The 26,041-nt window shown below is 39.4% G+C and overlaps 1 protein-coding gene across 9 annotated transcripts in view; it reads left to right on the forward strand.

Moving 5' to 3' along the window:
• The window catches only part of ELF1 (E74 like ETS transcription factor 1), an 87,612-nt gene that overhangs the window by 46,342 nt on the left and 15,229 nt on the right, over positions 1-26,041 (forward strand). For all 9 annotated transcript variants that reach the window (XM_018908696.3, XM_050978765.1, XM_050978750.1 and 6 more), the window contains 5 exons: positions 3,279-3,588; positions 11,751-11,925; positions 20,109-20,216; positions 20,780-20,944; positions 25,816-25,899. In XM_018908696.3, coding sequence (XP_018764241.1) covers positions 3,517-3,588; positions 11,751-11,925; positions 20,109-20,216; positions 20,780-20,944; positions 25,816-25,899 — 604 coding nt within the window. In that variant the 5' untranslated portion in view covers positions 3,279-3,516. The remainder of the gene's footprint in view (positions 1-3,278; positions 3,589-11,750; positions 11,926-20,108; positions 20,217-20,779; positions 20,945-25,815; positions 25,900-26,041) is intronic.

The following is a 26,041-nucleotide window of genomic DNA, read 5'->3' on the forward strand; positions in this document are numbered from 1 at the left end:
CATGTTTGTGTTAGCCTATAGACAGCAAGGCCCTGTGATAGTTGGAATAATGAAAGCACAGTTTATAAAAATAGATGTGAAGGAAAATATAGCTGGTTTAGAATTCTGCTGGGTTCTGTGCAAAGCTGCTCTTGTTTTCCTTATGGCAGAGAAAGTAATATGGATTAAAGGAAAGCACTTTTGCATTATTCTGTTGTGCTGTTGTTGCCCAATAGGTCATTTGCTATTACTATACACTGAACAGAAGTAATGAAAAATACCCTGCAAACAGTAATAGTCTGAGTCCCTAACCTTTATAAGGTTAGATGTAAAAGCTCACTAAAACTTGTTCACTCACTTGTCTTTGGATCTGGTACTAATGTTGTGGTAGATGTTTCTTTTGTAAAAAGAATGTATCACTTGTCTTTATTTATAGAGCTCTTGGTGGTTTTGGGGTCCTGGTATAGGGGAGAAGGAACAGTCTCACATCACTGCATCACCACAGTGCAGAACTCATAAAGCAGCTTTTGACTGACCATTCCTACAGTGGTATCAGATGATAAGGAGTCTCATGTTAGCATAGTGTGACTGGTTTAAGCAGTGTTTGTGTGGATCAAATGCAATATGCTGCTGCAGTCTCTTAAATGATATTAAGTCCAGATAATTAGTTTTGCATTGAGAGTTTTGTTGTTTCTTTTTTAAAATAAAAAGTAAGGAAATATTTCTTTATGGCTTTTAGTAAGTTTACTGCCACAGCTTTTGTATCTTATGCATTTAGTGTACATTTTGGTATTGTAGTATCTATTGTAAAATATTAATGTTTTACAGAATAATGAATAACCTGGCACTAATGGAAGAAAATGTCAGCTCCCAGTGCACGTGGAGAGCTTTTAAAATTTTTAGGGTAGCTTGACCTCCAGTTTTCCTTATTTTAAGAGCTCACTGGGTAGCCTGTGTCTCCAAAATGTCCTTTATTTGACTGTATTAATTGTTATTGACCTTAGAAAGTTACTGGGTCTTAAGTACTTCTAGCCTTTATCCATGCAAGTAGCTTCAGTCAGTGTAGTGGCCATGATGATAAGCCCTTGCAGTATTCTGGCTCTGAACAATTAGCTTGACCTCCATTTTAACAGAAGTCTTCATTTGGACAGCTGAGGAGGTTCTTGTAGTTCCCTGTTTGCTTTGTGATCCTTTACAGTGAAGTTGCCCTTCAGTGATTAGAGGGTGTGACTTAAAATATTATTTCATCTTGTTGGACAGTTACAATTTATTCCTAAGCAGGAACCAAAATAGAAGTTGTACTTCTATTACTTTACGTAAAGTTCGCTCTATGTAAACTTCCATACCTGTCTTCTCTTCTGAAAAAGTTGGAATATCCGTGTTGGCATAGATTGACCCACTTGAATCGATGCCTGTAGGCAATATTAAACTATATATTATATAGTTATACACTTCATTTTCAGGCTAGTTTACAGGATGATAGGAGTCTAGGATGGGCCAAGTTGTGCTTACTCCTGCTATGCTGGCAAGGTGTGTCTACTCCCTAATGGCATCTTCTAAAAGGCAAGGCCAAATAATTAGATTTTGGGAAGCCACCCAAGATTATATGGTTGCATGTAAAGCTTTCAGTGCCATAACTCTGCCAAAGTATGGAGAAAGCCTTGTTAACTGCTCAAGTCAACCACTAAAGTGGCAAGCCTGAGGTTGAAATGGTTCCTACAGCACTTTCTTTCTCTGTTCATGCATGCAACTCTCATTAAAGCAAATATTCTGTTGTTAAGGTTGTGGCTACTCTTACAAACCTTTTAACAGCTAATTAGAGCATGCTTTGGAAGTTGGGGAGGTTCTCCTGTTTGCATAATCTTGGGTTTCCTGATTTCTTAGAAGGGTAGGATCTAGTGACTTAAATGCCTAAATGCTCTGCCATCACTACTTAGGAATTTGGGAATACCACAACCTATATAGGAAAAGCAGCTGTTACATTTCCTAGAGTGAGGGAGTACGAGTCTCTGACATGATCCTCCCTAATTAAATTGCTTGGCACTGGGGAGAGGAAGATGATCTTCATTTTTTTGAGTTTCAGCCTACTGCAAAAACAAGGGGAAGTTAAACGTCCTGTACAAAGGCAGATGCTAATCATCACCACTGGCACTGACCTTGATTCTCCTGTGGGTCTCACTCTGGATGGGTACATCTTAGACCTCTGCCCCTTATTCTTTTGTCACAGCAGCTCTTAATTAAAGGTCGTTTAAAGAATTTTGCACAAAACACTAGGAACTGCACATTTTTCTTCTTTTAACATATATTGATTTAAATTCCTAGGCACCAACACACTCCTTAGTTCCCTAATTTTAGACACCTGCTCCCGTTATTATTTTGAAATGGTAGATTTTTAAATTAATGTCTGGGTCACCTGAGTTGTATATGAAGAGTTCTTTTTGCGCTTGCCTCTTTCCCCAGAGCTGGTGCAGCAGCCTCTTGGTCAGCTCACCCTAACCAAGTTTACCTTTGGCACTGATGAGTAAGGAACAGCATGGGAGCTGTGGGCAGGCATCCTTTCACCGAAGCTGTTTAAGTTCAGTAGTTGGGGATTTTTTTTTCTTTGTACTGTGCAGTTTTTTTGACAGTTCTAATTTGCCGTGATGTGGTCAGTGCTGTTTCCTTCCGGCTGCTTGAGAGCCTCTGGTAGAGATAAGGGTACATTCACAGTGCATTTTTAACATGAAGCTGAAGATCTGCTTCATGTAGGAACGTGGACACTCTCTGGATTGTATGAAGAATTTATTTATTGGCTTCATCATTTTGACGCAGGGATTCAAGATCCACAACATTTTACTTGCAAAACAACTTTGTTAAATTTGAACTGTGTGTAAAGAAGAAATGTGGTATACTTGGGATATACTACAACTGAGTAGGTCTGTCTGAGTTTTGTATTTTTATTTTGAATAAACTGTGAAGATGAGAGGTACTAATGAATGTGAAAACTGCATCTCTGGATCAAATGAAAATATGGATTTTCTCTTTGTTTACTTTTGTAACATTTCCTTAGTCTCACACTTTTAATATTAAACACTTTGAAACTGATGTCTTATTTCCTGAAACAGTTCTGTTTCAGGTAATGTAAGTTCTCATACATTAATCAGTAAAAGTAATACCTTTGGAGACACATAAGTGTCTGACTTTTTTGGACGTAGATAGAATAGTTTTAATATGTGGAAAGCTTTATTGCTACTGCTACTATTTCACATAGCTAAGGTAACAATTTTTTAATGATATTTTTTTTATTTTTCTCTCCACAGTGGTATAGGCTATCAAAGTGGGAAGAGCAACTTAGGAAAGGATTTGCCTTGGTTTGTTTTGCTTTGAGAAGAGAAGAACCCAGGAACACTGATGATCTAAGGAACACAGACATTGACACTCGATCCATTTTGTGAACGTGCCTTTCTGCCCAGCTGGACCACAGTGAGGCTCTCTGCTCTTTCACATTCAAGAACATTTTTCTTTGTATGTGGAACTGAGACCTGGGAATGCGTTATTATGGCAGCAGTTGTACAGCAGAATGAGCTCGTGTTTGAATTTGCCAGCAACGTCATGGAGGATGAGCAGCAGGTATGGGATGGTGTAAGAAACCATATTTGTACAAGCTGGTCTTAGGAATATTATGAAACACGAGGAAAAAATGTGGTGTAAAACTCAAAAAGGAAACATTGAGGTCATTATTGTTGCAGCAGATCTTTGTGCTGTTTCAAAAGCTTCCTGTTGGTTCCTGTAACTTGCATGCGCGGAACAGAAATTGGCTGAAATATTATAACCTCTGCAGTATTGCAGAGACATCCTCCTCCAAAAATATTTTTCCTGTTTTGCTGATTTGTGCCAGTAGAATCCATGCATATGTGATATAGAATTCTCAAAATGATGGTATTTTATAGTAGTTTCAACTTCTCTAGTGTACTAGGATAAAATTCTGAATAGAAGTAATGGTCACCCTGCAGATGACTGGAAGGGGCAGTATGTACCTGTTCACTGTTATTTACAGATTGGTTTCTAAATTGTGTTACTGCATGAGGGTTATTCAGAAATAGGCTTGAAAGTAATTTGCATTGGTTTCTTTTACACTACAGGGAAAATATCTCTGTTTCTACCTACGCAGACTCTCAGTTAGGTAGTGATTATTTAAACCACATCCTGCGAGTCCTGAAGCTTCAGTGTAGGATTCCTATTGTAAAAATAATGCAGCTTCTCTATAGCTGGTGGTTAGTATTAGAGCTTGCATTTATTAACAAGAAATGAGGTGTCTGAGCTTTTTTAAAAGGCTAAGTGCCATGACAAACTGTTCCTTTTTTTGTTAATGTAAAAAGCATTTATTCTCCTCTCTTAAAAAAATACCCTGCTTTTGGTTTTATGATCTTGTCTCTGGATTTCTGTATGGCCTTATATCTGGCTGGGTCACTGGCCTGTTTCTGCTCTCAGAGTCATGCGATCATTTCAATGAACTGAGTGTTGTCTGTCTAAAGTGCTAACTCAGTTTTGGGTGGAATTAGTAATGTAACTTCCTTCCCTGTATTTTTCCAGAGCTTGTGGTAGCCTGGGGATTTAGATATGGGAATTGCACAAGCATAGTCAAAAATGAGCCTTACTTATTACCTCTGCTGGTTGTTCATTGCTGGCTTTACTTTACAAGCCAATAGGAGATGGGAGAATTGAGGTAGGGAGGGCTACTTCAGTGTGGTTCCTGGGAGGGGTAGTGTGAGCAGATAGGGTTTTGTTGTCTTTAGCCGTGCATTCTGCTTCTTGCAATTTCTTCAGATGCTCACCTGAAAAACTTTAAAAATACTAAAGAGTGCTTAACAGGACAGTAAAACCTTTCTAGACAGATCTGTCTTCAGCTTCAGAACAAACTCAACCTTGATGTTTATCTCATAACCCCACTAAATTCTGCTCTGGATGAAGTCTAAGGAAAGATGTTCTGTAGCATACCCTAACAATGGTGAAATCAAAGATGTGAAAGGCCAGAGACAGAAGGAAGATAGATAGGAAGTCCATTGCTCCTTTTAAATCACTGGGTTCACTGAGTTCAGATATCAAAGATGCAGGTAGCCAGCTAGCTGGCTGCCTGAAGGTGAATCTTAAATCACTGGGTTCAGTTGTAGAAGAGAAGTCCTGCACAGGTGAAGACCTGGGAAGCTGAAACAAAGTTTTGTTTGGCTGAGGGCTTGTAGTATGTTACCCCCCATTCTTGCTTATACTTGATTGACCTGCTTCTTACTACACAGGAGCTATTGCTACGCCTAAAGTTTCTAAGTTCTTAGATTAGTTGTGTTTAGGGATGGACAACACAATTTGTGTACTTTGCAAAAATGTTAGCTCTGTGAGTGCACTGTGTTGGGCAAAAGCATTTTTTTTGATCTTCATTGTATACAAAAGGTGTCATTTAACTCATCTTTCGATAATTATTTTTGCAATGCCCCCACAAGCTGGAATTTTAAGAACTTTGGTACTTTTCTTCTTGTCAAAGCTTTGCCTGGAGCTCTCTTGTGCCAAAAGCTCTTGGGACATGGGACAGCTGTCGGGAGAGGTTCAGAATCTAAGTGGCAACTATGCTCAGTATTTCAGGGAAGTCATAATTCATGGCTATTTTGCTTTTTTATTTTTTTTTAAGTCTTGGTTAAACAACCATAAATTATGAACAGTTTGCAAATGTAAGCATTCAGTGGCAGATGCCAGCAGGAGGGGCTCAATCACATGGACCCATGTGAACAGGAAGGGCTTGCTCTTATCAGCTTTATTCTTTGCAGTTTAAAAAAGAATGATTTTTAAATTTTTCATTATTTTTGGAGGGTTCGTTTATCACATAGTAGATCTGTGGTGAGGAAGAAATGAAGTGAAAATATCCTTATAATTTTCAGAAGGGAAAAAGTGTCTTGGGCTAAGGCTACTAATAACCTGTCTGGCTTCTGCTACGTGTCAGGGATCTGGTTAAAACTGAGAGTTTGCTCTTTTTTCCCCTTCTTTTCTGTGCTTTTGTTTTGTTTGTTTGGGTTCTTTTGTTGTTGTTGTCAGACAGAGGGAGATGGCACAAACAAAATTGGGTAGGAGTTCCTGCAGGCTTTGGCTGAGTCAATGCCACTGCCTAAACCTGCTTCTCTTCCTATCTGCAGCTTCTTCTTCTCAACGCCTTTTCATTTAGTCCTTTGTGGACTTTTTGATCAGGACATTCTTAATTTAAAAAGCTGAATAAAAGCAGGCACAGTGGCTCGATCCATAGTAGGAGGCTTTAAATGGGGCCAGGGAGAAGTTGAATCATTGCAACCGTTAAATTGCTAACATGGTTCCTAGCATGACTGCTCTGTAGGGCTGTGCTCTCTCAGGAGGCTCTAATGCCTATAGTAACCTGTGCCTGGAGACCCCTTCTGTACCTCTGGCATTTGTTTCTCTCTTCCTTTCATCTGATAAAGAGAGGTCTGAGACCTTAGGTTGAGCCATGACTTCTGTACCATCATCTCAGGCCTACCTTTGCTCTTCCATGTTCCCTGATATCTCCATGGGCTTTCAGAAAGATTAAGCCACCTGGTCAAGGTGAAAGTCTACTTTTTTTTGGCTATTTCTAGCTCCTGCAGAAGGTTCCTTCCCTTTATCCACTTGCACTTTTATGAAGTCTTCAGGGAAAATATGAAATCTATAATGAGGCTGTCTTCCCAGGAGAGTGAGCATCATGTGTCTGCCTTCAGCATCCTTCTGTGCAGTTTGGTCCCTTCTCAGATGCTGGCAGTGGGAACACCTTTAAAGTTGAGAAGCTGCCTCTGCACAGGGACTGTCAGCAAAGGAAAACTTCAAAAGCTGTTTCCTAGTCACTAAGGTCACTTCCCCTAGTTCTGTTTAGATTTTTGAGGTGTTTTATTTGTTCTTTGTGGGGGGTGGGGGGGGAATTGTTTGTTTTTAATATAAATGGCCATCTGTATTGCATGTTGTTGCTTGTAGAAAAGACAGTTGTTTTTTTCCCTGAGGTTGCTTTCTCCTTTTTTTTTTTCCCATGTAGCTTTTCCCTTCTACTATCTATTGCGTGTATTTCTTCCCACCCATCACTCACTCGCACAAAATTTATTCCACACCAGTTAAAAGCTAATCACCTTATTTCTTGGACAAGTTGTCATCCTTAAAGATTTGTAGTGTGAGAAGACAGTACCTCCAAAGCAGAAGAAATCCCCTTCCTTATTTTCTGTTTCCATGGCCCGGATGGTATTTTGATCTTCTGTCAGTTGGTGACAGTTCATGAGACAATTTTCAGAGAGAAAGAGAAACACCTTGTCAGCATGTCAAACACACTAAAAGAATTAGAGAGCAGAAAGGAAGATTGCTGCCTTTAGCCCTCGGAGGAGGACTGGGTTCAGTTTTCAGGGGATTGTGGAATATAACCAGTGCTTTTAGGGATCTGCTCATGGGACTTTCTGTGAACTTCAGCTGTACGAAGTTTACATTCCTCTGAATTGGTAAAGGTCTGTCTAAGGGGATTTGGTGTCTAAGATTTGGGAAGATTTTTGCAGTAGCTCAATTGCTTTATGTGTCCAGCAGACATGGGAAATGGGTTGAAGCCAAGTCAAAGCTTTGCTGCAGCTAGGGTGTCATATTTTACCTATATTTTTATGAGAAACATGAAGCAGAAGTAGGAGAAATTTAAAAATACACAAATTGTTCTTTTGTGGATCTCTGTATTGATTTATTGAAAATCATTGCTGACACTTTAATTTGGGACTTCTAAAAAACCTTTGGGATAGTTTGCACTCTTCCTTTTTGCTAGGCACATAGAAGCATGTTTGTATTAGAAATAAATTATTTTGCAACCTTGCTATTAGAGAGGTAATTTAATTTGTTTTAATTGAATCACTACCTTGTAGTTCTTAATTTAATGATTCCCTGTGTGTAGTTCTCATTACACACTAGATTCAAAGGGAGCCATAGTAAAAAAGGGCTCTTTTGCAGTTCCAAATGTGTTCAATTATTTTTCTGTCCTACAAAACAACATAGCTAGAGGAAGGTTTAGATTGGCTCTCAACTGGGATTCAGATACCTTCAGTGAAATCAAGAACATTAGTTATGTGTACATCTGTGTACATTAGTATTAGCTTTTAAAACTGAATGAAAGGCTTGTTAATGAAGTCATAACCAATTGCAAATACTGTATAAAAAAGCAATGGCCACTTCCACAAAAATGTATTTCAAATTAAATTGGTTTGCACTTGTGTGAATGCATTTCTCAATAGGAGCATATTAGAATTTGTTCTTTCCTTTCCTTTTCACAACCACGGCAGGAAGGAAAGTCCATACATCATACCACTGTAGGGACTGAGTTGGAAGCAGTTATAACAACAGTTTTACATTGACCACAAAATAATAGACCACAAGGAGTGACATTTACTCTGATTCTTCCAGTTCAAACTGTGATTAAGTTAAAGAAAAGCATATTTAAAGAGTCTTAGCACAAGTGAGTGCTTTTCTGTTTATCTCCAGCCTTTTGGAAGCATAGTGTGTCAGCAGCTTCCTTGGTAGTCTGGCACCAAGTTGTGGTGAAGAGGTATTGCCGTGTCATAGGGGTTTCTCTGCCTGCAGACAGGCATAGCAACCATATCAGAGTGTTATGTGTATGATGATTGTTTCTCATATGGCCAAAACCAGTTTAATCTGGCAGAGCAGTTCAGATCTGATCATATGGATCAAACCAAGTACTTTGGAACAGTGTGAAGCAGCACAGTTCAGGAAACATTCTGGTCACTAGTAGCATGTTTTAGAAACATGATGTTTGGGCTTTTGTAACTAGGTTTCATAGCAAAGTATATAATATAGGAGTGTAATATAAATAGAGCTTTGAGAAACTGATCTGAAAACATGTGATAATCAGTTGATTTTATCTGTTTTGTTTATTATTCTGAAACATTTTTCTACAACTCATCTTCTCAGAGGCCTAGCCAGTGGTGTGAGCATCAGTCATTAGAGAAGGACAGAACTGAGCCAAAGTAATTTTCTTCTCCAGCAGAAGCTAATGTAAGGCTTATCTTGAGCAGGCAACTCGATCTGGGGCTGCAGACACTGCAGCTATTGAGCCGGTGCAAGGGTGGAAGCGGGGCAAGGAGCGCGCCTCGCTGTGCAGACGTGGCAGGGAGGAGGAAGCTGGCCACTTGCTGATGAGTGTGTGGGACACAGCTGCCTACACCAGAAACAAGTACCCCAATCCCTCCACCATTTCATAGTCAATGCAGAGAAATAGGTGTTTTTAGGGCATGACCACCTGTCGTAGCACAGGAGCCTAAAACTGGGTCAGGAAATTGTGCCTTAGAAATGTAATTTCTGTCTGTTGGCTGGGAAGGAAACTTGGGGTTCCGAGCTCATGTCCAAGTGCCTGCACCACAGCTGTCTGTAACTTAAATCCCAAAAATTATGTATCATGGCATATTATTGAAACTGAAGTATTTAAACTATTTGTAGAACATAATTGGATCTCAGGAATGAGGCTGTAATGGACCATCTACCTTGTAGCTTATGGAATGTATTGCTGAAAATAAAACTTTTTTATAATGCATGTAGTTTTTTATTTTTCTTCTCTCTTAATAGTGCTTTATCCTGTTTTATTGATGTGGCTTTTACTTAATCAAATCTATTTGTTTATTCTTGCCTGGAAGTAAATAGGATGTTAGGGTCAGTAAACAAATAGGACTCAAAACGTGAGCATGACTTTTTCTGAAGAACAGTAGGGACCTCTTGGCCATCAGTGATTTCAGGTTTCTCAGCTCCAGCATGATGCAGCATTGGTTAGAGGTGCCCATAAAGGTGTAGGGTAACAGCTATCCCATTGCATGCCTTGATATACATCTGGTGATAAGATTGCACAAGAGGGCTTTAACTGGTCTGCACTTTGTTCATTTTTATTGATATTCTACTATATTGCTCTCTTTTGAAACATGTTTCATAGAATAGGTCATTATTTGTTGGGTCTTTTTAAAAATTTTGGTTTTGTTGACTTTTTTAATTTGTTTAGGAGACTGTCCATGAGAGAAACCCATTAAAATACTATTTTTGGTTTTTAGTTCTTCTTTTTTTCCTGATTGCCCTTTACCACAGTTTTTGCTGAGACATGTTTTAGAAAACACAGAGCAATTTAAAGTGGTAATTACTGCCTTTTAAAACTTGTAATTGCACTTTCTACATTCAGTACTTATGGTCCAGACTCTTGCCTAGGGGAGGCTTACTCCCATAGCTGCTGTCTGGGTTGAGCAGATAGCTCTGATACCATTTTCTGTCGGTGATGGTTTGTGCACTGACAGGAGTGAGGGATGAATAATTCTTAAACAAGGGCATAATCATACAGTTGGGTTTTTCCCTTGGGTTTTTAACTTGTGTGGTGAAAAAAATTACTTGATCTTCCTTCCAATACCTGAAGGGAACCTACAGGAAAGATTCAGACTATTTACAAGCACATATGGTGACAGTACAGGTGGGAATGACTTCAAACTTACAAGACTGTAGGTTTAGATTAGATATTGGGGAAAAAGTTCTTTACTGTGAGGGTGGCAGGGTACTGGAACAGGTTGCCTATAAAAGTTGTGGATGCCCATCCCTGGAAGTGTTTAAGTCTAGGCTGGGTGGAACTTTAAGCAATTTGATGTAATGGAAGGTGTCCCTGTCCATGGCAGGGGGATTGGAACTAGATGATTTTAAAGTTTCTTCCAACCCAGGCCATTCTATGATTCTATGATATTTACATATCTGTGCTCTTCTGTGGAGGGTGGGACCAAATGTACATATATTGGTTTTCTCAGAAATATGTTTTAGCCACTTTTTATAGGTTTTTTTTGTTTTGTTTTTAAGCTTGACACATTCATAATGTGTTTTATTTTTGTAGTCAGGGAACCTTAGAGTTACACTAGACTTTCTTTGAACCTGTTCTGCTATCAATCTGCTATAACTTTCTTCCTGCATTTAAAAATACTCACTTGGAAAAACACAGTGTCTGTGGTAGATGTTATTTGTTGAAAACCTCTTCCTGTTGAGCGGTTGCCTTTTCAGAGAGTGTGCTACTTGTTATTATTGCTAGTCAGTTTGATTTCTGTTTCCAGCTGCATCTTTTCCTCTGTATCTGATGAGAAATGACTATCAAGACCAAAGGATGATGTCTAAATGCAGACTTTGAAAGGAAAATGGCGAGGGGATGTGATGTGAGCAATATCAAATGACTAGAGCCATAAGAATTAGAAAGGGAATGTATTACAGCACTTACATCCACCTCTTACACCCCTTCCTTCTGTAACAAGTGTCCCCTAAAATAGTGATTTTCAAATAGTGTCTCAGAGGGAATTTGTTGCCTGTGAGTGCTTTGTCCAGTCCTCACAGCCACAGGATTCCTTCACTCTCAGCAAAAGTTGAAGATGTTTGCAGCAAATGGTTCACCCAGTATTATTGCCGGCAAAGTTTAGCACTTACTGTGCTGTGCCACTCCTCTGTCTTGTCAGCTTTAATGCTGCAAAACTATGTCATGCAAGTCTGGTGTTATGTCCTGAAGTACAGTCAGTGCAGTAGATACTACAGCAATATTTAGCCTCTGGCTCCTGGTGGGTCACTGCTTCTCTTTGCTTTCAGGTGCTAAATATCATCTTTAGTACTCCTTCCTGACAGTTTGATATCCAGATGGTTTAGTACAGGTCTGTTGAAATATTAGTCATTAAGTGGCTAGATTGGAGGCAGTCTAACTAATATTTTGGTTTTTTTTTTTCTCCACCCCCCAGCTTGGTGATCCATCTATTTTCCCTGCTGTCATCGTGGAGCATGTTCCTAGTGCAGAACTCCTACATAACTACTCTGGCTTAACCTGCGTGGATGAACCTAGTGACATGATCACTGAGAACTCTCTGGATGTTGCAGAAGAGCAAATCATAGAAGATGATGATATCACCCTCACAGGTTGGCAATAAACCATCTCTGTGCCACTTTGCTCTCTCTTGGTGCAAAGACACGTCTGTGTCTTTGTATCAAGATGGCTGTGACTAATGGAGGAAAAAAGTTAAATGACAAAAAGCAGCAGGGAGCAAAATGAATAGTGGTATTGAATGCTGTTAATTCTGTACAAGACAGAGAAAATGGCATTAATATTGTTTGCAGGTGGCTTGCAATCCCAGTTGCACTCTTCCCAGTGGTGAAGAGTTTCATCCATCAACAGTGATTAAGGCAGAGTCCTGCTCAGAGAACCAACAAGATTGTTCTTTAGTCTTCATAGGTTTTGCTTGCTTTTAATTACCATGTGGTACATTCTGAACACATATACCAACAGGCAGGACTATGCAGCTTGAGTAGATGCTGCTTTTAACTTTCCGAGGGTATACAGTTATAAATTAAAATGCGCTTGCTAACATGGCTTACTGGTGTAAGTATACTCAGCATAGTATTAATTTTGGAGCTCTAGTAATGATTCACACCTAAAATATAGGGGTTTTTTGTAAATTCTATTAGAAAAGGTAGCCCTAAAGAACAACCAATTCTCAAGAGGAAAACTCAATAATCTGTCACATATTTTAAAACCCTCCACTGAATGTATGTATTTGAAGTGCTTTTGCAGAAAAATCTCAAAGGCGGGGTAAATACTTTACACAGAGCAGTTTTCTTTCAGCCACTAGCTCCACACCTGGACTGTCTCCAGGGATGGAGACAGCTTGCTGGTTTCACTCATACTTTTGACATTATTTCTAAAGACATGCTCTGATACAATCTTCTACGACCAAAAGCAGAACAAGAACTCAACATTAAACTTGACATGAGGAACAGTTCACAAAGTAAATTGACATGAGCTGTTCTCAGTGTTTTTTTCATAGTAGTGAATTATCTGTGAACAGACTGTGACCATACAAATAAGTTAGGTTATTATTCAAGAAGGTTTTTGATACTCAAACAGTATTTCATATTGAGACCTCTTGCCAACTTGCTGTTCATATTAATTATTCACACTACAACTGGCATTTCCCCAGAGTGTTACTTAAGCACCACTTAATGCGTCCGTGTGAATTTCATGGCGTCATTTTTGTGAATCCATATTCACTGTAATATATTGTGTGTGAATTTCTACATGCATGAGTAATTGTGAAACTCCGCTTTTGTGAATGCCCTTGTTAACCTTCTTTTTCTTTTTTTTTTTTTTTTTGGTTGTTGTTGCTGGTCACTTGAGAAGGGTTTGCAAATTGCTGCCAGAAACTGAAAATATTTAATCCTTGTAACCGATGGTGTCCAAGGGTTTCTGGGATACTTTGGAGTCAGACAAGTACAGTATTGTTCCCATCATCCATTATAGTTCAAGAAATCTGGTTTTCTTTAAAGGCAAAGTCCTTAGAAATTGAGAGCTGCCGCTTTGCAGAGATGATTGCTGTGAAGATGATAACTAATTATCAGTTTCACAGTCTCCATCCTGTGGATTTCCTTAGAAGGGAAAGGGGATCAATGCAGGATGAGGCAGGACCAGCACTGTAGCTGGAAATCTCCTGCTCAGGACAAGGCAGGCAACACTTTTGGCTCAGTTCCTGGTCTCTGGCAGGAAGCTATCCAGCCTGACTGTAGTGGGGCAGAATTTGGGACCCAGGGGTGTGAAGGCACCCCACAGGAGATGAGAGGACACTGGGGAAGGAGGCCTCTGTTACCTCCCTGTTCACAGCTGCCCAGTTGAACTTCAAGACTGCTGTGTGGAAGAGACCCTAGTTCAAATATAGCTTGCTTTAGGCTGCCTCTGAAATGGGGCTAATCATAGCTCAATTTTCCCACCTACTCTGGTTTTCAGCTGCTTTTTTTCTTTTCTCCCTTCTTTGAAGTTTCCTTCTTGATTTTGTTTGCTATCAACAGTGAAATGTGTTGTTTTGCTCTTTGAAGTTAGTACCAGTATCTTCAGTCGCTTCCACGTTATGCCTTTGAGAGAGGATCAGACATCATAAAGACTGTACTAATTCCACATTAAAATATTTATAAGACTGAAGTTCACAGCAAAACAAAACTGAAGCCATCATAATTTATGACTAAACATTACTGAGCGATGACTCCTTAATATGAAGGATTTAGGTTTTTCAAAGTTACTAGTTTTTCAGAACTATTTTGTGACTGCCATCCACTGGGCTTCTCTTTTCTCCTAGACTAACAGAAATTAGCAGTAGGCGTCATGAAACTGAAGCAATCAGTTTTTAGGGATCTATCTGCAGAACAGTGGACACTGATAGGGTTTTTCATCTATAGGATGTATCTTCAGCCCTTCAAAAGCACAGCTATCACATGTTGGTAATTGACCTGTCATGTAAATTATAACCTGCAGAAAACTGAAGAACATCATCTGTTGCACATGAAACCCTGCTGAGACATGGACAGCAATCAGCTTTTTAGCTATATTAATGCTCATGCTGTAATTTATTTTCTTTAATGAATGGGCAGACATACCTTGTCACCCTCATCTATAAAAACACTTTTCCCTGCAAGAACTGATGACAATTTTATGGTCAGTTTGTTGCCAGTCTTATGGGTTTTTAAACGATTAACTGTCGTGTAGTGAGGGGTGATTAAGAAAATTAATTGGAACATTTGCCTTTGAATTAGGTTTTATCTCTAAAGGGAATATTGAAATGTTTTTTCTCTGAAAAACAGGGGATAATATTTTGTGCAGAAGAACTCCAGGCCAACTTGTCAGAATGTACAATTCGGAGAAGTAAGATGCACTTTGGGTATCTTATTAAAGTGGCTAGTTATGGATGTAAGGTGCACAGGAAGGAGGAACTAATAAGATTATGTAATTCCTGAAAACTTTTTTTTTTTAATTCTTATAGTTTTTTTTTAAACTTTGTCATGTTTGGTGAGTTCTTTTATTGAAAACCACAGTTAATCAAAGTCTGCCATTTTATGGTTCACCTGTTCTGGCATTGTCTTCATGGGATCAGGGAAGTGGCTACACTGAGACAGTTTGGGGGGGAGGGGATGAGAGAGCAGGGACATAAAATTTGCATTTATATGTCCTGTGCCGTGGTCTGAATAGGGAGCATGGAAGTGTGCATTTTCATAGATCAATAATGGTACTTAATAACCAGTTTATTTTGAAGTCTGCTACCATTTGACTAGTTCATTTTGTGAAGCTCTAGCAGTCCTGCACAAACACAGCTTCTTTGGTGGTCATTTCTTATGTTACAAAGAAATACGGAGGACTAGTTAGGTGGAAACTGAACTTCATAGTGTTAATCTGTGAGGACTGTGACTTGATGAGATGCCAGTTGCAAAAAAACAGGTTTTGGTTTCAGTTACTTTGTAAAGAAATTATTCACAGCTGCCTGTAGCTCTGGTAAAACCAGAGTGATTTTTTTTTTCTATCTCCTCAATGAAATAATTTTCTTTACAAATTGCAAGGCCTTATTTAAAAAGAAAATGGTGATTTGCAGGTCTCCTGAAATACCTGTGTTTTTAAAGTCAGTTTTCCAGTGTCAGATAACAACCAGCTAAGAGTGGATACTAAAAAGTAAGTGCTTAAATTTAACAGCCAGCTATTCTGCTAAAGGGGAGTCTGTCCATGTCTAATGGCTCTCTTTTTTCTTTTAGCAGCTTTAGGTTTCTTCTGACATTATTCTGAGGTTCTGCAGTCCCTGTTTTTGTCTCTAGTAAAGCCAGCAGTGAATTTAAACACAGCCATGACTTTAGCTAGCACAGCCTTTACCTCAGCCTGGACAAGGATTTGTGTTGCCCACTCTCCAGAGCTCCCAGCCACCAGCGAAGCCATGGGAGTGGGATAGAATTGCCTAAAGGAGTGTAAAAATTTCAAAAAAAGCATTAGATAGGAGTAGGGAAAGCAGGACTTTGACTGAGGTAGGGAACTTCCAACATAAGGCATCATTTCAGAGCAGGATGCTGTGTTTGGGCAAGCCCTGTGCTAATGCTGATTCATAGGGAGCCTGGATTCACAGTAACTGGGCAGAAATTGGCATGCAGATACAAAGACTTAAGTTTGTGGCTTACTCAGATAAACAAAAACTTGTAGACTACCCTGGGAAAAAATGGAAGATATTTTTAGGTGTGGTTTTTCCCCTCCCTTCTCTTTTTCTCCCTTTTTCTTCTCCCTTTTTCCTTTTGTTCTTACCTATTTTTTCTTCCCTGCCTCTTTTTCCCTTTTTCATTTTTGTCTTCCAGTATTTTCTTCCCCCTCCCCCTTTTTTTCCTTTTTTTTTATAAAGCTTCTGCCTATTTCAGATAACCTTTGAAATATGATACTTTGCAGAAATTACCCTCCCTGCTGCCCCATTTTTTCAGCTCTGACTTTGGCAAAGAGGAACAAATAAGCCATTTAATTCCAGTTCTTCTTAAAACTGGCACTATATCTAACAGCCAGAGATTGGAATACCATTCTGCAGCATTATAGAAAAGCTAAAATAAGAGACACCAGTTTGCCTTTGGTAGCTGAGGTGGTTATCTCTGAGCACTGTCTCATGTTGAAGGATGCAAATGAGCACCTTGCTGTTAAAAGGACAAAGAGGTGGTGCTCCACTTTTTCTGTGAGGTGCCCCACACCTTGTTTGTATTAGCTCTTGATTTCTTGTAATTCAGCTTGCTAATCCAACAATACCCCCAAAACCTTTTCAGACATTTTATAAATCTTACTTGTCTCACTATGTGATCAAAAAAGTGTGAAGCCTGGCATGTGTCAAGTGACAGAAGTTTGGATCATGGACCAGGTGCAGAGATACCCACAACCCTTAGTTCTTTCAGCAACAGGGAAATATTAACTGGTCTTAAACCACTTTGTGAAGTCATCTTCTTGGAAGATGCTTGAAGGGTGTTGGCAAGAGCAGTGGAGTGGTTAAGAAACCTAAGTTTGCCATCCTGTGTTTGTGGATGGAAAGACAGTGCTGCTGCTTGTAGAGGAGTACATCTGGTCTAGGTAGCTCTGCTGGCAAGCTGCAGAGTGAGATGCAGATCGAGCTCTGGGTGGGAGCCAGACACAAGAGGCTGTGAACAGCCAGCCTTTGGGATAACAAGGGGCACCAGGGCCAGGCAGGCAATGAACAGGGAGAGAGACTGTAGAAGCTGGGAAATGCTGGTCTTTTGGATAAGAAAGGAGAAGAAGGTGACAGCAGCAGCAGTGGGGTGGATGGACACGGAGAAGAAGTGGAGACTTGCCCACAGATGGACGTGAGACTGTAAAAGCCTCCGGGGTCCTTGGTTGGGGTCCTCCTTGGGGCACCAGCTCGGGCTGTTCCTGTGTTACTGTGCTGTGAATAAATGGCTTTATGGAACAAGGCATCTGAGATTCTGCTGTGGGAAACCCAAGGCTGATCTGGCAAGGAGACCTGGTCTGACTGTGGATAGGTGTGTGGGGAGCCAAGGGGGACACGTTGGTTAGAGGAGCGACCTGCTGTGAAGGGGCTTTGACCCAGCAGTGGCAGTCTCTGGCCTTGGGATGTGACTGCCAGGGAGTCTCGTGGATGGTCAGACTGGGAAGTTTTCTTAACATGCTTAAATTTTTTGTGAGCAGCAAATTATATCAATTTCTATGCTTACATTATTTATATGGCTATTATAAGTTCCTTTAATTAGTCTTGGATAGGGATGGTAAACTTGTAGCCACATGGTGTAACAGTGATGTAAAGCTGTTGGACTCTTCCTCACCTGCTATTATTCAGAGTGAAGAATTGGCTCTGCTCCATCACCTTAGTAGTGAAAAGCAGCAGGTGGGTTTGGTCCTCCTACAGCTCTCTCTGGGGAAAGAGCAGACAGCACCTGCTCTCTTCTCCCTGCCTGCAGAACTGAGAACCTGGGGGCTCCACTGCTGGCTTTAAAACTGTGTGGTAAACCAGCCATGCTCCATGACTTTGGCTGAGCTGGATCATGGCAGGCTAACCTTCCTGTCCATTCAGACAGTGTCAGAACTCAGAACAGCTGCTTTGGCAGTGCTGTGTGCATTTATTTATATTTGTATGATGTGACATCCTTCTTGAGGTCTCGGTAATGCTGGTAGATGATATGAGAAGTTCTCATCCAGATTAAACTTAGAACCAGAAGCATCAAGTCACCAGCACCATTCCAAGAGTGTACATGGCCACAGACTGAATGGGATGTGCATGTTCTTTCTCCTCCCGATGGACAGGCATTCCCTAGGGATGCTGTGTGGCTCTTGGGGCTGAGATGCCTTGGGTCTGAGCTCCTGAGCCTGTCAGCTGCCTGACAAAATTGTCAGAGATTTACTGCCCTCTCTTGCTTCCAAGGTCAGGACCGTAGTCCATACTCATTTTTTCTTCATGCTATCCTCCTTAAGAAATGTTTCTCATTTCTTAAGACTGTTTGGAGGTATCAGCCCAAAGGTGCAGATCCTTAACTGTCTGAATGGGTTTGCTAGATATAGGGTTGAGGTGGTCCTGTAGAAATCAGGGTGAGTTTCTGTGTGGATCAGGGGTTCCCAACACCTGTCTATTTTATTTTGCATTAGTCTGAGCCTTTTACACTAGGGCCTCAAGGGGAAATCCAGAAGGTAATGAGTCTTCTGTAAATCACAGTTGGTGGAAGAGGTAGGGCTGATGTGTGGATGCCAGCATTCATCTTTGATGATACAATTGCTGAGCTGTAAACGTTTGTGATGAAACAAGGGAGTTCTGGTTGGTTACTTTTTAAATTATGTAATTGCTTAGGGCTACTTGAACTGGTTGCTTTGTTGTTACTGCGATATTTTTAAGGTTAATACATAGAAATTCTGGCATAAACTTCTTGCTTTTGTTCGCAGAAATATTCCAAGGTCATTACATTGTGTTTTAACATGTATGTTTGCTTGCTTTGTCAGTCAGTGTGGTTTTTTGGTTTTCTTTTTTTTCTTTTTTTAATGTGACTGCCCCACCCAAAATTCCTCAAAGCTTAACAGGGAGAGGGGTGTAAAGCCTGTGAAAGTAACGGAGGTTTCTTAGTGTCCTAGAGAGAGGAGTACTAATGGAGCCTTTTTTATCATTTTGATAGAGGCAAGTGAGATGCATCAAATTCACATCAAAGGATAAGGAAGCCTGGCCCAATAATTTCCATTTAACAAACAGTAATTTCTAAAAGGATGCATTAAACAGTTTTAAAAGTTTATGGTACCAAGAACTGACATCTATGTTATTTTTCATGCAACAGTTATTTTGAAAAAATCATCTGGTAAAGTACTCTTCCTGTTAAACCAGCTGTTATTTTGCAAAATGATATTTTATTAGATTTTTTTGTTGTATACCCCCAGATGACCTTAACATGTACTTTAAGCATTATAATTAATGCTCAGGAGCTTTGGGTTTATCTATGAATGTCCTCATGAGATTGATGAGGTATTGTCTAGAAGTTAAACATTTTGAAAAGCTTGCCAACCTTTTATTGCATTTCTTGTTTCATGTTTGCTTTCCAGTGTCTTCTTGGAGCCTGCACTTTTAGCCCTACATGTAATTCCCATGAATTTGAATTGTTTAGGATTCAGCTACACCTTTACATAACATGGTCTCTAATGGAACTTGTGGAATATTTTTTCTCTCCTCCAGGCTAAATGACTGGAGAGTTTTGATGGGCATCTACTTTTTATGGAACTCACGTCTGTTCATAGAACCACAGAATTATTAGGGTTGGAAAAGTCCTGTCAGATCATCAAGCCCTACTGTCAACCCAGAACCACCCCCATGTTCACCATTAAATCATGTGTTCAAGTGTCATATCCACATGTTTTTCTGTGGATAAGACATTGGAGCACCATAAGAAGTTAGCAAATTGTGTTTTTAAGTAATGATATCTGGAATATTCCTTGTGGTAGTGCTGTTTCTTAGTTTCATGGGTGTTGTGTTTTACTGCATGTGCTTGATCAGCAAAGAGAGGGTTTAGAAAGATGAGGCAGAAACAAAGTGTTTGTTTGGGGTTTTTTAATACATGCAATCTGAAAAATGTACTGTACTAAATAAATGAAATTATTGCAGTGTGCATTTTCTCCCCAGCTAATCTGTTGCTACACATCTAGTAGAAGACCATCTCTATCTCTGTCTATTTTTCTTTTTTTTTTCTGGGAATGAAATATGAATAAATATCATGTTTAGCTTTAAGTCTAGTTTGTAGCTTCTTAACTTTTTTTTCTCCCTTGCTTTTAGTGGAAGCATCTTGTCATAATGGAGATGAAACAATGGAAACAATTGAGGCTGCTGAAGCACTTCTTAATATGGATTCCCCTGATCCTATGTTGGATGAAAAAAGAATGAGTAAGTTTTTTTATGAAAATCCAGTCTGTATTTGCCAGGTTTATTTGTTAAAGGAAGAGGGATTCACTGCAGCATGGTTGCATGGAATTGGTAAGATTTTTTTTTTGTAATTTCCAGAGAGCCTGTACGTACTTAGTTTAGGTATCAGAAATCTAATATTGTAGGCAGTGAAGGATTTCATTCACACCAGATTTGAGAGGAAAGAGTCAAAAATTACAGAGGGAAGGTTTGAATAAAGTTGGATGGTTTAGATTTCAGTGTTTTGTTTGGTTGATGTTTGTGTAGTCAGGATAAAAGAATATACACTTACAGTTACAGATTACCTTAAATATGAATGTGTGATCAGCAGATAAATGTGCCTTTTGTGGGGTCTGTTCTGTCATGAACTTGTTCTATTTTAGTAGTGCTTCTGTGTAAAATGTCAGCACATATGTTGAATTATACACTTGAAAGACTGAAGTTCATAGTTTGATTTTATTCTATTTTCAAATTTTTGCTCTAAAGCCAGCTTTTAAAGTCCTCATGGCTATGTGAAAATACTCCTTTTGTCCCTTTCCCTTAAGCAACTATGTTTGGTGCAACTGAAGAGGAAGAAATAGTGCCTCCTATCACACACGTGTCCGTCACGCTCGATGGGATCCCTGAGGTGGTGGAAGTTCACCAAGCCCCAGACCCTTATGCTGAGTCACCAGAGACTCCAGAATTTGAACAACCAAAGAAGAAAAAAGGTAAGATGCTACCAGAGAACAGCAGTGTGGAGCAGGAGAGTAGAGGGTGGCATGGTTGCTTCCTTGTGGGTGTCTGGAACCATTTGGGGTGTCAGGCCAGAATAAATGAGTGAGCTCAGCCAGTAATGCAGGGAAAGGATTTTCTGCCGGCATAGTGTGAGCACATGTACAGGTACTTAGACTAATGGTGTTGTAGAGGTAGCAGTGAGATTCCTTATTCTACAGGAATCTTTGCTTGCTCTAATTTGTAGTTTCTTCTTGAGAGCAGAATTGCCATACAAGCCATGGAGATTTTGCTGCTGAGAATCCAGAAGTACTTTCATTAGCTCTTATGTAGCTTCAGCTGAAGATACTTGATCAGTTCAGGATATGGAATGAGAATGGGGGGGGATTTTTAGCTTTTCTTAAATATTACTGATTTTTTTTTTCTTATTAATAAAATAGCTGCATGCTATAATAAGTGCTAGTCCTATTTGTAGTAGATTACATTTACATGGTGCAGTGATGTTCCACTGCAGTCAGTGCTGTGCCAAAGAGTCATGAAGTGGTGTTAGACAGACATTCTGCTCCTGTTTTCCCTCACTGCTTCAGCATGGACCCCATTAGAGGTTCTGAAGTTGATGTCTGCAGGAAGAAACTCATGCTGTACATATAGATGTTAAAAGCTCTTGCAACAATTTAATATGAAAAGAAAAATAAACAAAGGAATTTATGTTTCTGGAACTAATCCTACGGCTCATCCTAGAGCATGAGGACTTAAACAGGTTCCCTTGTGTAACAGCCTTCCAGAATAAGGCTTCTACTACCCATACAGCCATACTCCTGTGGAATAGGAGCATTTTTGCTGCTACTTTTGCTGCTAATTCCAAATGGTGGGAATTGTTATGCATGAGAGAGACCATATTGGCCTGTGAAGATATTGGGGAAGCCTCCTGAGCCCCCTGTGAGTCACAAGGTCTCATAGGGGTGGGTGTGGTTCAGGAAGTCTCTGATTCCCCTGAGAAAGCTGAACTGAAACTGCCGTGGAGGAGAGCTTTACCAGCAGCTGCCCCAAAAGTGCTGCTGGGGAAGCTACTGTGGCTGTGCACACTACTGTGAGATAGCCAACTATAAGAGGATTTTAAACTGGGGGTTTTTTGTTTGTTCTTCTCTTCCCTTCTTCTTTTTTGGTGTTGACTCTGTGTGTGGGTCAAAACAAGGAGCTGCTGTCTGCCAGACATTTAACCTCTTTGGTTTGATGCTTTCATACTCTTTCGTGTTGTGCTTCTGCTTACTCCCACTCCTTCCTCCTCCCTAGCTGTAAGTTAGAAAACCAGTTTCTTCACAGAAAATGTTGTTTTAAAAAAAAAAAAAAAAAGCTAGAAAAGATGCATCAGCTTAGTGTTTCATTAAGTACGAATTTTCAGTGAACTTGAGTCTTTGTAACGTAGATGGCATGGTCTGGGTGATGTAGAAGTGTTACTTCAAAACATCTAGGGATTTGTTGAACAAAAATTGCTGCAAAATGTTATGAAGTTGATAGTACACTTTAGGATAATGTGCATTGTGTGGGTGGGATTCTTTTGGGATTTTGTTTGTATGTAGTTAATTTTTTTTTTTTTTAAGTTCACTCTGTTTCCCTTCTTTTGGTCGGTTCTGAGGCATTGCAAGGGATGGTGATCATTTTGCCCTGTCCATATCACTCATGATTTTATAGGGTTTTTATAGATTCTGTAGATCTCTTTTTTAGACTTCTAGCATATATATATATATATATATATATATATATATATATATATATATATAAGCCATTAGCTTAAATCAGAGGGATTCACAGTGCAGAACATTTCCAGCTAGATGGGCCAGAATGGCACTGCCAAGTAGAGCTCCTTCAAGAGAATGTTCACCAGAAGCAATGTGGTGGTTTCACTTCCTTTCCTTTTGGCCTTATTGCTGCAGCAGGAGAGCTGTATCCACCCATCTGCTCAACTCCAAACCCGTGTCCAGCATGATGTTTGTACTCATGAATGTCTGAGCACTGAGCTGCTCAGCTGTGGATCAGAAAGACAGGACAACAAAGGAATGTCAGACAAAGAAGCTTGGAAATTTGCTATATTAATACCTTCAGTTCTGTTTTTGCTGTGGAGGATATCTGGCAGCAGGTGGTCACATAAGTTATATACATCATATTTTAGAAATATGTCATTTATTTTGTTTGTACATGCATTTTTTTTAAACAAAACTTGCTGAAAATAGTGCAAGAAAATGGATTTTACATTTTCTGGTGTGGTATATTTAATCAGGATGAACATTTTACTGCCTAATGTCACCTTATTTTGTAGCATGAATTTCTAACATGAAGTGTTCTACAGCCATGGAAATAGGAAAGTGAAAACACCAATTTTAAATCCAATTGGCTGTCCAAAATTATGGTAGGCCCACATAAGGCTTATTAGGTCTTGTACACTTTTTATCCTTCCTCTTTGTAAAATTCTCTCCTAAAAAGGAATGTAGTGATGTACTCTGAGAAACAACAAATTCATGCTCTATTGAAGCAAAGGAGGAAGCGTGCTAGTGGTTAATGGGCTTTAAGAAAAATCTTCTTTTAAACAAAGGAAACATATCTGATGTGTCTCTGTTAACTGTTTTTTGATGGTATCAGTCAGTGCCTGGAGATTATAGCTCACAGTGTAGTCTAAAACTACCCAAATAAAGTATCTCTAGCCCACATATACAGCAGTAACAGCAATACATTTCTGTAAACAAATTTCACATCCTTCACTGCTCTAATGTTGGATGACTTCTTACAGAGTCCTGAAGTAGTCTAGGCTGAGGAAAGAGAGCCTAGAATTGCTCTTGCAGTTGTATTCATATGTAGTAGCCTTGGTTATCTCTAATCAGAAGTGCATAAATTATCTGGGATCAGTACTTAAGTTTCCTGAAGCTGACTAGGTGTAGTTCTGTCCTGACCTAATTGAGCTCTCATCCACTTCATTTCCTTTTAAGAACTGAACTCATTTAGACATAAATGTCTAAATCAGTGATATCAAAATAGTACTCCCTACTCCTTGATGGCTACATTTGCACCTGTTTAGGAGGGGAAAGGAGCCAACAGAGTCTTCTCACAGCTCTAACAGGGAAAGCACTTAGCCAAAGTTACCCTGAGGGGCTTCTTGTGTGTTAGAAGCTCATCCTTGCCAGTGACTTCATCTAGGACATTTTAGGTGAAACAGACATTTCTGCAACCTGCAGTGGTGAGTGAAGAAAAGCTGCTAAAAATGTACTCCAGTAGTTCTTTATCCTTTCATGTCAGGATATATTAAGAAAACAATGTTGTATGTTTTCCTCCCTCCTACCTTCTTTCAAATCAAGGACATTACTGGCCAAAACAGTGGGTGTCATTTTTGTCCCGTTCTCAGTTATGAATCCTGTCTGGATGAAAGCAAGAAAATTAGAGGTTTAGTTTGCTCACTATAGCTCTCTCAATTAGCTAAATTAGCTATCCCATGCCTCTCCTCCTCTCCTTCCCCATGCACTGTCAAAAAAAAAAAAAAAAAAAAAAAAAAGAGGTGTAAAGATGGACTTAGCAAGATTGCTAATGTCAAAAAATGCGTGCTTAAGTCAAAGTTTCTTATGATTTCTCTGGAAGTTTAAGGTGAAGGAAATAATGCAGGCTGGCACTGAGCTGTTGGGTATTTTTTCAGAGCTAGTGAAAATGCTCCCTCACTCTGCACAGAGCTGTTTCCTTACTAAAACAGCCCCTCAAAACAAAACCAAAACTGGAAAGTTAGAGTGTATGGGATTGCACTGACCCTTTGGTCTTGCCTCTTTAGAACATCAACTCTTTTGAAGTGCAATAAATACAGGGAAAAAAATAGTTTAGATTTTTAACTATGGCACTGTTCTATCTGAACTAGAAATATGTTTCTCTGAGTTTTGTGAATGCTTACTCTATTTTACCTCTCAAAAGATTACAGGTAACAATATAAGTAATGTCAGTGTAGTAAAGGGTCACTGCAATATCTGGTAAGATAAATTCTTATTTCATAAGAAAGTTCTGAATGTTTCTGATTAATTAGATCACCTGTAAAAGCTGCCATTGCAGGGGATGAGAACGAATAGAAGAATAGGTTCAAGGTTTTATACTGAAAAATATTTCAATAGCTTTTTTGTTCCCTTTTGTGTCAGCAGTTGATTTCTCAACATTTTCAAATGAGTGCTCTTCATTTTTGTAATCAGTTTTAAGTAACTTCTTCCTTTTAGTCTTCCTCACCAGAGAGTCACCATGCTTATGACTTTAAAATCTGGTGTTTTTTCAGAGCCTGTTTTTTCTAATTTTCATAAACAAATTACTTCCCTTTACCTGCAGCCACTGTAAAAGTGGTGTAAAAGACAATAGGACTAAAAAAAATGTTTGTTTCATGTGGCAGTGTAGTTTGCTGCTGTCAGTGTACTTGCAATAGATTATACAAGGAGACAAGCTTGTTCTGTCCCTACCTTCCATTTTGGCAGTGAGTGAACATGACAGTGCTCTGTATTTTATCTAGCTTTTCCTGTTTAAGTCCTTACACATAGTTAATAGCTTATTTTTCTCTTCTTGTCGGTTTCAAGTGCTCTTAAGAGTACCTAAATAACCACAGAAATTTCCAATGTACATGGACTTCAGGAAAGTGCATAGTGTAATCCTTTTTTAGAAGTACAGTAAGAGCATAGGAGGTCCATCCTGCCATAGAGAAAGAAGTTCAGCAAAGAACTAAGTTCCCAACTTAGTAAAAATTTATCTTTTTTGAATTGGAGAAACAAATCTCTTCCCTTTTTTGGGCTGGTTTGTTTTTTTGTTTTTTTTTTCCCCTTTCTTTAGCTGCAGTTGACTTACTGATGATTTTTTTCAGGGAAGAAACCAAAACCGTCTCGTTCTGAGTCCCCTACTACAACTCCAAACATATCTGTGAAAAAGAAAAACAAAGATGGAAAGGGTAAGTCCAAATAGTTGTCACCAAAATGTTTAGGAGAACATAGTTTCTGAGTGATCTGTAAAAATAAAAAAATTACCAGTTCACTTGTGATGCAAACATTAGTCTTGTGTTCAGGGGTGGTTAACATCTCAAGGCAAGGAAA

Source organism: Serinus canaria, chromosome 1 (assembly GCF_022539315.1).
Source record: "Serinus canaria isolate serCan28SL12 chromosome 1, serCan2020, whole genome shotgun sequence".
NCBI classification, from domain to species: Eukaryota; Metazoa; Chordata; class Aves; order Passeriformes; family Fringillidae; genus Serinus; species Serinus canaria.